Source organism: Podarcis erhardii (assembly GCF_964252035.2).
Source record: "Podarcis erhardii genome assembly, chromosome: 2".
In the NCBI taxonomy this organism is placed as follows: Eukaryota; Metazoa; Chordata; class Lepidosauria; order Squamata; family Lacertidae; genus Podarcis; species Podarcis erhardii.
The window spans coordinates 48,953,052-48,967,587 of NC_138498.1; the positions used below are offsets into that span (position 1 = coordinate 48,953,052).

The window sequence follows — 14,536 nt, forward strand, 5'->3', positions numbered from 1 at the left end:
TAATTTTATTTTTCAGCTGGTCAAGTTTCAAGCAACACGAGCCTTTGGAAAACAATACATTTGGTTTCATTCTAATCTTATATTTAGCAGAAGCAAATCTAAAATTAATGGACTTGGGTTTTACTTTTTTTAATAGTTTGATTGTTTACGAACTTGCTTGGTATTTGACATATGATGAATAAAATTCCTCAATCAGTGAATTTACATTGAAATTACCCCCTTCCTTTCCCTTTTGAAATTACTGCCTTACTTTCCCATGTGGATTTATTTTTATATCCCATTCACATTAGGATGTTGAAAAGGCTGCAAGGAGCTTTTAATGTGCTTAGCTGCCTCTCTGCTCTTATTATGTTTGATCAGTAAAGAGCAATCATGGAATTAAAAATGGGAGAGGAAGCTGTATGCAAGATTTCAGAAGCCCCAGGGAGCAAGTTTATAGCTTTCTAAGAAGCAGATTCTCACACTTACACTGAAATAACTCTATTGAAAGCAGTGTATTTTCACTACTTTTTTTAAAGAAATGGGTTGATAAATTAGTCTTGTCAATTAAGTTTTGCTTTGACGTCTAAGATTGCCACACAGTTTCATCTTAAATGAGACTGCTAAATATATAGCTATTTGAATCTGACTTTCATCTGCTTTTATTGGCTCTTGTCTTCCAGGACCTTGGGCCTCTAGAAACAACAGCATAGATAGCGGGGAGGCAGAGGTCGGACGGAGGGTCACTCAGGAAGTACCACAAGGAGTATTCTGGCGGTCACAAATCCATATCACACAGCCACAATTCCTGAAATTCAATATCTCGTTAGGGAAGGATGCCCTTTTTGCTGTATACATAAGAAGAGGACTGCCACCTTCACATGTCCAGGTATTGTATGAAGATGTTTCATGGGGGGAAGTGTTAGTGATTATTTTAATTCTTCGGTGGGATTATGTTCTAGGATCTGGAGATACAGAGTTTCTGAAAGAATTTTGTGAGTTTCCCTGCCTCCACTTCACCTTATTGGCTGCTACTTGTAGGAGTGAGGAAATTCAGCAGTACCCACCAAGTTGTTTTGTATTACTAGACTTTGCTGTGAATGGAGAAGAAAGAGAATGTACAGAACTGCTGTTTTCTGCAAAAAATTTGCATTTCCCATAACATTTCTTGTCAAAGTTAGCTTCTGCAGAACATATGGAATATTATCTGTGTCCGAGGTTGCTTTGCTGTGTGTTAATTTGTAGTAGCATTTGTATGGATGCAGCTCTTCTACATTTTCATCATTTTGGATGTTCTTAGTTTAAAGAGAGAATTACCAGGTGAAAATTCAGTTCCATCTCCTTAACATAGCTCAAACACAGCAGATCCATAAGGCACATTCTATCCTGGGATTTTACTTTATTGTTGTCTTGAATAAGTTTTTAAATCCACAAATCTTGGCTTAAGCTTTCTCCTGAGTGAGCTTTTTACCTGCAGGAGCCTACAGCTCAAGCATTCCCCAGACAAAAGCTTCAATTCTTCTTTTATCCTGGCTTGAGTTAACAATATTCATCTATTTCAATAACCAAAAATTATGCACTAACTTTCTGCACAGCTATAAAGCTTGACAATAGGGTAACTCAACTGAGCAGGATCCATCGATTGCTTAATGTGATTCTAGAAACAAACAGTCAGCCTGTTCCATATCAAAATGAAAGCAGCAATAAAAGCTCTCCCCCCCCCCTTTACATCTCACTAGATTAATAGAAATAATCTGAATTTGACATTGGATGTTGCCCTAAAGTTAAAATTGAAAACACCATGTTCCTTCAGTTTAAAAATGTGATCTGTGAAAAGAGCATAAAACTTCACTTGACAGTTCATCACTGATGAGTGCTGATATGCCAAAGCAAGTTGAATCCTTTGTGGGAACAAGTCAATAATCAGAAAATTAGGTACATGATTAACCTGAGACTATAAAGACTCAGATCCTGTCTGAGAGCTCCAATGAGATTGAAACTTCTCTGTATTACTGTTTAGCAAATATTCCAAGAGCCTAGTTTAGTCAGTCAAACTGATGGAGCTGTATACTTGTTCAGAATATGTTTTGCAATTCTGTGGATAGGGAGTAGTGTTTCAGAGGGACAGCAAAATTCCATAAATGCTGGCTTGCAATGCTTGTGAGCTTAACATAAAAGAATGCAGTGCTATCTCAGGCAAATTGGTTTCTATCATGTGGCAAATTATAAAATATTTGCTAAACATTTTGCCTCCCCCCGCCCCCCGCAAGTGAAGGGGCTGTCAGGAGGAGTGAGAGTTCCTATAATAATGTTTAGTGGTAAGTTGTAGGTACAATATTATTCAGCTGAGTGTCATTAGCGGCTGAGTTGCTAAGGTCCGGGTGGCAAGTTTGTGCTGAATTCCAAACTGACATTTCCCAGTGCATTTTAGACTGTGGGATATGTTGGTGAGACGTCCGTAGGATATGTTGGTGAGAAAGAGTTTTTATAGTAAGTTTTGCTAAACTTTCTTACAAGGTAACCACACTAAAAAGTTAAAAATTGTTTATTTGTCATTATAGAAAGAAACAGTATGAGGTGCCCTGAGGTAATTTTCCTGTGAACATTTGCATGATGGTACAGGGAGTAGAAATAGCAAGGGAGAAAAAGGGAGGGTAGTGAAAGGGAAGGAATCCGTTGACTAAGAGAAAGCTCTAGATAATACTTACCCTTTAGAGACACTTCAGAGATTCAAAGAACACAGCAAAAGAAGAGAGATCACAATGCTCTTCCTTTTTTACTTTTGTTGTTGCATGGGACTTGCAGTATCTCCGTGGGAAAACTTCTTTTGCTTCTTCTTTGAAGGTTCAAACTACTTCTTAGGAACTTGCCTTGCCTGAATATGCTTCACTCATTGTATTCTTTTGTAATTAGCATTTGACGCTTCAAAAACACAAATAACAACAGAACCCATTAAATGCAGCATGAAGGCATACATTCCAAGAAGTGGGGAAAATGCAAAACTGAATAATTCCAAGATGCAACACTCAGCACTTCATAGGAGCATCAAGGACAACTTCACCTCAAAACCAAGGAAGCACTGCATCCAATTGCATTTCCTTCTGTTATATCAACAGCTTCTCTGTGAGGAGCAGGATAGACAAGATTGCAAATAAAAGGCTGGTGAAGAGAAAAATTCTTTGTAACAAGCCTATGCCTGATGTTGGGGAGGGGGGAGGTGAGGCAGCTGGATGGTTTAGAAGTGGGAGGAAAAAAGGAAGTAGAACAGTTCAGCCTGATGTTCACCTGAAAGGAAGTGGCATGGCTATATTTTAGTTTGAAAAAGAAGTGGGATGTCAACCCATCCTATCCAGCCTTACTTTGAATTGTTATAACAATTCGGAGTTATTTTTTTAAAAAAATACAAATCTTGCACAAAGCATAGGAAGGGGCCTTTTATTGGTTTACAGGAGCTAGGTTTGTTATAACAGTAGTAGGGAGATCTGTGGTGCTCCAGATGTTGGGATCAGATAGAATCATGGAGTTGGAGGGGACCATGAGGATCATCTAGTCCAACCTCCTGCAATGCAGGAATATGCAGCTGTCCCATACGGGGATCGAACCTGCAGCCTTTGGTTATCAGCACCAACTGAGCTATCCAGGCTAAATTTGTTAGACTTAGCTTCTTATCAGCCTAAGCCAGCATAGGCAATGCTCAAGGATGATGGGAGCTGTAGTCCAAGAACACCTGAAGGGCCACAGGTTCCATAACTGCTTTACAATAACTCTTAACATTTTTGTTTCTATACGGTGGCTCTTTATGTTTACAGATCCATTCTTTCCTAAGAAATATAGTTCTTTTGAGATGTCTAGAACGGTCAGTGCTCAACATTTTCAAAGACCTCTTTGCTGCATGGGTAGATTCTGCAGCGTTTCTTCCTGATTAGCAGAAATGCTGTCACTGTCTTTCATTAAGTGGCCCCCATCTTACACTTTTATCTGTCTATACATGGCTTTAGGGAGAATGTGACATTTTCAGCAAGAACATTTGGTAAAAACAATTCATTATAATAGTGCACTATATCAGATCAATAGAGCTGAAAAATGCAAAGCAATGAGCCAAGTGACCAAGTGGTAAAGCAGAATCAGACCTAGGATTTTTGGTTTGCTCTAACAGTAAAATATTCTTTGATTTAATTAGTTAGCTATAATTTGTGCAGCACCTCAAATGACAAAGTCAGCTCTTCCCTTCTTCCCCACCCCCCATTTTGTAGTATCATCATAATACTTCTCTGTAAAGAACCATATAGAAATTCAAAACATTGCCAGTTATCATAGGATACATTAAAGGAATTTTCTTCGTACTCAGCAAACTGCTCACATGACAGTGTAATGTTGTTAAGAGGTAACTTAAGTAAGATTACAGGTCAGGTTCTGCAAGTATTGATTGGTCCAAAACTTTATTTATTACCGGTATTATTTAATTTATTACTAGTGTCATGAAAGCTGAGGTTTTCCCTTTTTGTTTGAGTAAACTGCTCTGATGAACAACTAAACATGGAATAGAGACAACAAAATATACAAGACACTCTGCAAGCATGTTACCTTTCCACAGGGCTCTGTTGTATACATAAATTAAACAGGCATTTTCAGTGGATCAACTTGAATGGCGTATCTGTTTAACAATAGTGTTGCACTTCTAGTTGTGGAATGAGACCAGGTCCCTGCAGCTACAGCCACTTCAAACCATTTTAGCTCCTCAGTGTGCTGTTCCTCTTCGATCCTACCAACTGCTGAGCCTGCCTGCTGTCTGAGATAGAATCAGTATCAGACGCAGGGGAGGCAGAAGAGTCTGCCAACACAATCCAAGCAGAGCAGCATGTTGCCAGTGAGAAATGTCAGCTTTTATTGCTACACTGTTCTGTGTTGACCCTCAGTGAGCAAACCTTCCAAAGAGCAATAAACTTTGTTTTTCCAAGGGTGTTATCCCAATCAGGATATTTTCCAAAAGGCTAATGACTGTGTCTTTAACCTCTCCTTCCTCCCCAACCTCCTCTTGACAGCTAGGTTTAAATAACATTTGTCAAAGATGCTAGACTGAGGGGCTGATAAAAAGCCTTTGTGCTTTTTATTTTTCATACCAATGTATATGTTGGATTCAACCTTTTAGTTCTACTGTGCTCTCCTAAGACATAGTTGTAACTGAAGTGACTTGGCTGTTTCATTTCAGGCGGTAGGTGGGAATTCACATGATTGCATGCTCCTTCATAAACCATCACCACCATCAGAAATTCTGCATAGGCAGTTTCTTATGTGAATAGATTTTTGTATGGAGGAGGACTCAGTCTGGACTGAAGTAGTCCGGCATACACCAAGAGTTATAATTTCAGTGGTAACCAAGCTTAAGAATATTAGCCAGATTTACATTTGGTTCACTAGTGGGTCCTCTATTTCTATGAGCAAAGCACCAGGCACATGTTTGGCATCTGGAAGAAAACCTCTGAGAACCTTTTCATTTTGTTACTGAAAGCAGTTCCACAATTCTAGAGGAGGGTGACCCTCATTTTTTGGAAAATAAATACTTTACTAAATAAAGATTTAAGAATCATTTAGCAAAACTCACTTTGCAATACAATGGTTAGTTTTCATAATGGAGGCATATTAAAGATTCAAGGCAAGCATCTTCCCAATGACTCATCCTTGTATAAGAAATCTATTTGGTTTGTGCATGCCAGTGTTAGGGGACACATAGTTATGGTAACTTAATATTGAGTGCATACATCTTTCTTTCAGACACATCCATCTATCTCTATCAGCAGCTAGAGAGATAAATGTTCCTGAAACAAGACACATTTTCATTGGGAACTATTACAATATTTGATATGTTTGTGTATAAATCGTAAGACTGTATCCATAAAAGGGCTTTAAAGGCTCTCAGGCTGCCATATACTCTAAAGTTCTCACACATTGATGATAAAGAAGTCTGTACCAATCTATGTGGAATTATGTCCAAGATGAGGGGACAGGTTTTGTTCAATTAAGTTCAGAGCATTATACATCTCATTTAGGACATACTCCATTCCTCAAACAATTTGGGTTGGATGTTATCATCAGCCTACAATTATTGGTGACCAGATATTTCTGCTTGCTTCTAGTTTTATTAGTTTCATATTAATACAGTTTATTCAAATGAAGGTACCTTTATTTGATGTGGACTATTGGTACAGACGTGTTTCAGATGAGATCCTAAGCAACTGGTCTCCATTAGAATTCCTGTTGATGTGCCCAACTGGGTTGCAATGGGTTATATAGCTGCTTTACAGTACTCTTGATTCAGGTAGGTAGCAGTCAAAATAAATTTTAAAATTGCCCAGTAGCACCTTAGAGACCAACTAAGTTTGTTCTGGAAGGTGCTACCGGACAATTTTTTAATTTATTACAATACTCTTGTGAGCTAAATGGTTGAGGGCTAGTGTCCAGTGCTAAATTTGACCTGAGGCAATGCTATTTCTCAGCTACCCAGCTTATCAGGATACCATGCAGGATAAGCTAGTTGATACCACCACACCAGCATAGAAATGCCTCAGTGATGATGATGCAGGAATGCTAACCATTAGGAAAGGGTTAAAAAATAAAACTGCCAATATAATAATGCTGTTATGCAAATCTATGTTGTGAGCGCACTTGGAATACTGCATACAGTTCTGGTCACTGCATTTCAAAAAGGATATTGTAGAGCTATAGAAGGTCCAGAGAATAGCAACCAAAATGTTCAAGGTGTGTGGAGTAACTCCCCTGTGATGGAAGGGGATGTAGCTGATGTAGATAATTGTAGCTGATGTGGAGGAAGTTGATAAGGAAAGGTTTTTCTTTCTCTCCCCTACATAATACTTGGGAGACATTCAAGAAAGCTGAATGTTGGAAGTCAAAATAAAGTACTTCTTCACACAGCACATAGTTAAACTATGGAATTCACTCCTGCAAGATTTCGTAATGCCCACTAACTTGGATGGTTTAAAAGAGGATTAGACAAATTCAACTTAGAATTACTCAGAGTGCACCTGTAATGAAAAGAATTGTTAGACCCACTAATTTCAATAGATCAGCTATGAGTAATACCACCCAATAACTTCATTTCCACATTACTCTGCATTCTGGGAGTGAGTTATAGTAGTAGAGTATCCATGATAATATAAAAGTGAAAGTATGTAGTCTATATTGTAAAAAAACTGGCCTGTAAAAGTTATTGGGATATTAAAAAAAATATAACCATATAAAGCTGCCTGTTTCTCCTTATTGTGTATTTATTTATTCCTGATAGCATTAGAAGTAGGTGCCAAGATTAACCATTATTACAGTGAAAATAAAGGCATGAAATACGGAACAGTATTAGTACTTTTCTGAGCACAATTAAAAATGTTAGTGTGGATCTTTAAAGCTCTTAACTGATTTGGCCCTATATACCTGAAGGAGCATCTCCACCCCCATCGTTCAGCTTGGACACAGAGGTCCAGCTTCGAGGGCCTTCTAGTGGTTCCCTCATTGAGAAAAGTTCCAGGGAACCAGGCAGAGGGCCTTCTCTGTAGTGGTATCTGCCCTGTGGAATGCCATCCATCAGATGTCAAAAAGTAATAAATAATTATATGATCTTCCATAGACATCTGAAGGCAGCTCTGTATCAGGAGGCTTTTAATGTGTGATATTCTATTGTGTTTTTGTATACAGTTGAATCTCTGGTTACGTAAACTTCGGGATGTGTGCACGGCAAACCCGGAAGTATTTTACCGGGTTTCGCTGCGCGCGCAGAAGTGGTCCTCAGGTTGCAGAAACCTCAGGATCTGACCGGACCTCTGGAACGGATCCCGTCCGCAACCAGAGTACCACTGCATTCTGTTGGAAGCCACCTAGAATGGCTGGGGCAACCCAGGCAGATGGGTGGGATACAAGAAATAAGAATATGAATACCACCAATTTAAATTTATAATGAAATGCCTTTCCTTGATCTTCTATCCAATAGTATGATTTCATGGAGCGTTTGGATGGGAAAGAGAAATGGAGTGTGGTGGAATCTCCACGAGAGCGCCGGAGCATCCAGACTCTTGTCCAGAATGAAGCTGTATTTGTTCAGTACTTGGATGTGGGGTCCTGGCACCTTGCCTTTTACAATGATGGAAAGGATAAAGAAGTCGTGTCTTTCAATACTGTTATTTTGGGTATGTATGCCTTGGCTGTGGCCTCTGCGATTGGTTGGCTGTAAGATGTGATGTGGAAAAGATGCTCAGGGTGCAATTTTAAACAAATTTACTTTATTGAACTCAGTATAGTCAAGGACTGCATAATTTTAATAAATACAAATTTAGCAATCATGCTTGAATCTAAGGGGGGAAAGACAGACCTGCCTCAGATATTACACAATGTGACAATGACCAAATAAATTATTAATGCTTTTTCTTTGTGTTATAGTTTACAGTGTCTGATAAGAAAAAATTGTAGAACTTCCTTTTTTGAGGGGTGTGATGGTGGGTGTGGGAGGGTTATTGGGTTGTTCTTGTTTTATGTTGAATATGTATTTTGTGTTTTTATATTGTGATTTTATCCTGTGAATTGCCCTGAGACCTGTGGGTATAGGACAGTATACAAATTTAATAAACAACAACAACAACAACAACAACAACAACAACAAATTGCACTAAGGCCCGTCTTACCTGCTACTTGGCAGGAAGCTATGGGTGGGGCTAATGCAGCCAGGCAGGGCTCCTCCTCTGGTTCCAGCATGACAGTGGGAATCACTTCCTTTTCAGTCAGCCCTACTGACCACAGGGGTTGTGGGCTTTTCAACCAATCACATGCAAGTTGGGGGGCATGTGGTTTTGGAGCAGACCAGAGGGAAATCATCTGTCCTCCAGTCTGTTTGCACTAAGGATAGTCTTTAATATATAGTACAATATACATAATTTTTAAAATCAACAAAATTAGATGGAAATTCTCTGTATAAATTTGAAGAAATGTTGCTATCAAGAAAGATCGTTTGGGCTTTCCTGGCAGTATAAATTTTCCCAGAAACAGGAAATAGTCAAGAAGTAGGTTGTAATAACAGAATATGCATATGTGTACATACAAACACATTTTGTTCTGTTGGCATCCGTCTGTCTCAAGAGACAATGGAGTGTGCCTCTGGGGGTGAAGCCAAACTGCTGCAGACTGCTGTGGCTGCAGACATTGGTAACTCGTAACTGCTGCCTTCCATGCTGTTTTTACTGCCTTAGTAAGCATCAGAATAACCTCTCTGGGACGCAAGGCTGGGTAGTGCATATAGAGGCCCTGGGCTGCCATGCAACAAGACCCTGCCTCTTAGCCTTCTGATGTGGTTTAAAGGAAAGCAGAGCAATGCATTTGTCTTCACTGCAGGAATTGCCAGAAGGAGGCAAGTAAGACGCCATCCTACTGTCATGGACACCTCACTCCGGTTTGTGTAGGGTTTACTCCTTAGCCCTTTCTTCTCCCGAAGATGTCCTGCAAGGCAGTGGGTACAGATTTTTCTTCTAGTTTTCCTCCCGAAGACTTTCTCACAAATTAGTATGGCTGCAATGCAACAGAGGTTTGGTTTTCCTTCTCTTAGATGAGCTACCTTCCCAGTTTGATGAGCCCCATCTGGCCCTCATTTCCCTCTACACCACATGTAGTGACTGCCTTCTTCACTGTTGGACCCACTGTTGGTCTCGTCCACTCAATCCACTGAAGCTTGTATTTGCATGCAGGGGAAGTCCCAAACTCATGGAGGGTTTAAGACCCATTGGCTACCCTCACCTGGTTTAGCCATCCAGTCAAAGCCAGCCCTGGGGTGGGTCCGCTGTCACATGCTGACAGCTTCTAGAAGCCACAGGTGAGAGCTGAATGCAGGGTGGGGAGTAAAGGTAGACAAACTACTCCAGAGGGAGCATGATGTGTCCCAACACCAGAGGTGCTACTGCTCCACTAAGACCCCATACACCCCATGCAAACACATAATTGAAATATATACAGTATACACCTTGCCACAATAGACACAGATGCCCAACATGCCAAAGATATCCTAGTAATGCATGTTCGGTAGCTTGCTACATTTTCGTCTATATAGCTTGGTCTGAAAGTGTTGCTAGAAATGAAGTACAGTTTATGAGAAAGTCAAAGGTAATAGGTGTAATAGTTAGGTAGAAGTCTTGATGGTGCAATGATAGTAATTGGCCTGAAATGTGAAGAAAAGAACAGTCTTTTATTCAGTTCAGAGGTTCTTTGACACATATCTATTATGAGAACTTTCAGCATCGAGATAGATTGAGAGGTCTGAAATCTCGACCCAGATGAAATAGAAGAAAAAATGCCAATGTCAACCAGATATTCTCATACTAAATACACAGATGATCTGAATATATAGGAATATTATTCAATGCATGAGAGAACTAGAAAATGTTTACAGCCAGTTTATATAATTCCTATCAAGTACTGTAAATAATGTTCAAAAATGCTGATGATTATTATTGGCCATGCCCTTTTTACTACATGGTTTATTTTTTGTCTTACTACATGGTTTTTGGTTTACTATATGGTTTGCTTTTTGTCATTTCAAGTATATAAATTATTTGTGTCTGTACACATACAAAAGCATAAGTTCATAAAGTACATCGCACTTTTATTCAGCCCTATTCAGTTATGATCCACACAGTTGTAACCATGTGGACAGGGAGACTCAACACTTTTGCTCTGTTGCAGACCCTGCTCCCCACACCAGCCTCAAATTAGGAAAATACTTATAGCTAGGAAGCCTGCTGTACAGATTTGGAACCCTGATAATATAGTAGCTGATTTTGTATTCCATTGCTATCTTTTTGGCTGGACATTTTCTATCAGAGTACTAGGAAGCAAACTGAATTCTGGAATTTCTGTAGAGTCCCCTAAATATTTTCAGTACTTCTGCAAATCTTGTCCCTGCTATTTTGGCAGCATAAACAGCAGCACTCACAGTCTAAATATAAGAAATACAAGGAATGACACGAAGGGTGAAATGAATAGCTTTTGGAAAAGTGAAAAGTATTGCCAGAGGCAGTAATCTAAAATATGACCTCATATTAAGATGAGATACAAAATACTCTCAGCAATAACTCTTATGTAGTATGTAGCTGCAATTTCCATTGAATTCCTTCAGACTTTTATTCTGAATAGACATGATAAGATTCCATTGTTAAAAGAAGGGTTGTACTTTCAGCGTTTTCTAAATGTATAACTTTTCTAAATGTATAACTTTTTAAATTACAGATTTTCGCTGTTAAATTTATGCACTAATAATTTACATGTGACAGAATTATGGTTATTGTGTTATAACTTTGAAAGTAATTGATTAATAGGGTGGATAAAAACAAAAGTAGCTGTAAAATCAAGCTTTCAAACATGGAGGACCTTTACATATGCTTTCCTACATTTATGCAAATGAAGAACATTTTCACATGAAATTCAGCAATAATAACACAATTTCTATATTGAGATTGATGCAGTATTATGCTTGCGCTTCCAGTATCTCAAACATAAGTATAAAACGTTAAGCTGTGGAAAACAGGTTGAAAAATTGCCACATTAGCATGCTTTGTGCATGCAAATCTATTGTCAAGGTACAGCAATTATCACACACAAAAGCTACATACAGTAACAAAAACCACATCTTATATAGGAACCTCCCTTCTGACTCATAATATACGATTGCAGTCGGTTACCAAAGTTACAATGACTCGTTCTAATCATTAGCGCAAGAGACCCCTGGCTGTGACTGTGTAATTTGGACTCATTATATGACAGAAGGGACCTCTCTGCTTCTTCTTTTCCTCATATGGAAAATAGGTCTGTTTAATGCCTACAAGTGCAATATAATAGGTTTTTTCCATGTAGCGGAAACACCAGCTTTGCCAAAGAAAAAGAAAATGGAAAAAGTTTACAGAAACCACCTGTTAAACACAGTCTTTGTGATTCAAGAATCCTTAAGAGATATACTTCTTAGAAGTGTTAACTTTTTTGTCTTCAGGTAACTTCTGATTATGGAGTTCAGTTGTTGAACTTACATTGTGTGTGACCATTAAAAAATAACATCACCATATACTAACAAGGGAGCGGCTAACACATTAATTGCACCTGTCTTTCAGATTCTGTGCAGGACTGTCCACGTAATTGTCATGGGAATGGCGAATGTGTGTCTGGAATTTGTCACTGTTTTCCTGGCTACCATGGAGCAGATTGTGCTAAAGGTAGTGTTATATTTGTCTTCAAATATTCCTCATTATGTCTTTTATCCTGTACTATAGGAATCATTTGTCATTGTAGTGAAAATGATTTGTGTAACATTTTACCTAAGACATATTGGAGTTCTGTTTTCCTGTAGGACTTTTGAAAGCGAGACTTAATTTCTGTGCTACGCTATACAAGAAAAAAAGAATCAAATGTAGAGTGAGTAGCAGCCCAATCCTACAAATGCATCTTTCCATCTCCATCTCACGCCCAGGAAATATTAACATTAAATTGTACAATTGATAAAGTCCGTGTTTGTTTAGATCATTGGCACTGGCATCTCTTTTATTCTCACACTGGTGTAAAGCCTGTTGCATTTAATCCTACGATTTTGCAGAAAGTATTTTGTAGCATGTTTTTTCAAGTGTAAGGCTTTTTTATGTTACTGCAACATTTAGGACTTAAAAGCATAGGGCTATTATACTTACTAAGTATATTTAAGAGGTTCCTAAAGATGTTTCCTGCCAGTTAATTCCAATGGGACAAACACTAGAGTTCGGCTGTCCACATATGTAGCATATAACACACAAAGAAAGGTAAGTTGTTGTTGTTACTATTATTATTACTAATGCATATACAGTAGCATCTATTAATATTAATACTATTAATGTATATATTGTAGCCTAACCATGAGATTTCTGTTGTACACATTTTTAGGATCACATTATATATGGCATGATCCTTCTCTATGTGGGGAGTCTTCCCATGTGATTTAGTAACCTGATTGCCCAGGGACAGGAGCAGCAGCACGTCTTTGGGTGCAGTGCTGAACGTGTGGCCCCACAACCCCTTTCACTGTGCTTGCGCTCCACATATTAGTCATGCATGAAGGCTAGTATTGTGATGACATATTCTGGCTACATGATCCCTGTTTTCTTGTAATCCCTCTTTTGTTACAATCTGTTGGATATATGCCTGACAATGTTTGCACCATCCGTCAAGCAGTGTAAAGAAGAAAGTAAACTTGTTAGGAAATAGTAAGACAACATTTTTTTCAAACAACAATAACAGTTTGAGAAGTAAAGTGTTGATAAGTCATCTTTTAACAGAAGAAATCTAATGACTGCCCATTTGGGGAATACAGCTTAGGTTGAAAAGGTGACTATTTAAGTTGACCAGAGTGACTGGAGAGAGAGAGAGAGAGTTTTAACTCAGAATGGTATGATTTTGTCATATATGTGAAAAAGAAAACTAATGTTGTAATCCCAGAGATTAATCGTCTCAGTATGCTACTTTGTAAAACTCATTTTTGTTTATTTATGCTGTAGAAACAGTAGGAATAATAGTGACACTTGTTATCTTCATGCTGTGCATTGCAAAGAATATTTGCTTTGCCTGTTAATCTCTGGAAGTGAATTTTATTTATCCTTTAAGTTATGTTCAGAAATTTATTTATGTTTTAAGGTATGTTCTTTGTGTGTCTCTACACGCAAAATTTATTTCATTTTTTTAAAAGGCATTTTAGCCAGCTCTTAAATTACTTAGCCAGTTTAAATGCTGTAAAGAAGCAATTTTTATATGTGATTGGAGAAGTAACCACAGCAAGGAAAAATCAAGGGAACATATGTCTTGTGAAAGGGTTTCCATGCATTATATTGTTACATGATATTCACCTACTGCTGAGATATCCATTGCATCTTCCTTAGTTGGTTGTCATGTTTGTTTCTGCATCACTCTTAAGGAAAAACAAAAAACAAAACAACAACAACCCTGGACTCATTTTCAATAAGTTACACTTTCTCTATGGGGTCCACAGGAATTCCAAACACACTTACTAGGGAGTAAGCCCCATTGGACACAGTGGCTATTACTTCTGAGTAAAAATGCATAGGATTGCATAGCACGTGTCTTGAAAACTGAAGGCTTGCATTACTTTTGTAAATGATTAATATAAATAGGTCTGTGGCTATTGTAGCTAACTTAAAGGGCAGTATTTGATTCTGAGATATGTGATTCTTGCACTCAGAGAAATTAACAATGCAGACCTATACATGTTTATTCAGAAGTAAGACCCAGTGGGACTTACACCCCAGTACATGTGCTAAAGACTATGCTGTGAGACACAACTAGCAATATCCAATTAGTGGCATTTACACTATCATTTAAGCAGATAAGCTTAAGCAAATAAACATAAAAACCATTTCTTTACCTTAATAATTGTAATTGATTTGTTGTTACCTTTAGATAACTACTTTGTACTACCACCACCCTGCTACAATTATTTCCCCTTTCTGTCCATAAAAGTGTTTTGCTTTCTTAAGCTCATTTT

General features: G+C 38.3%; 1 protein-coding gene across 19 annotated transcripts in view; it reads left to right on the top strand.

Moving 5' to 3' along the window:
- TENM2 (teneurin transmembrane protein 2) overlaps positions 1 to 14,536 on the top strand; it is a 782,612-nt gene that overhangs the window by 645,951 nt on the left and 122,125 nt on the right. For all 19 annotated transcript variants that reach the window (XM_081845776.1, XM_081845777.1, XM_081845770.1 and 16 more), the window contains 3 exons: positions 663 to 868; positions 7,976 to 8,171; positions 12,126 to 12,227. In XM_081845776.1, the coding sequence (XP_081701902.1) occupies positions 663 to 868; positions 7,976 to 8,171; positions 12,126 to 12,227 (504 nt within the window). The remainder of the gene's footprint in view (positions 1 to 662; positions 869 to 7,975; positions 8,172 to 12,125; positions 12,228 to 14,536) is intronic.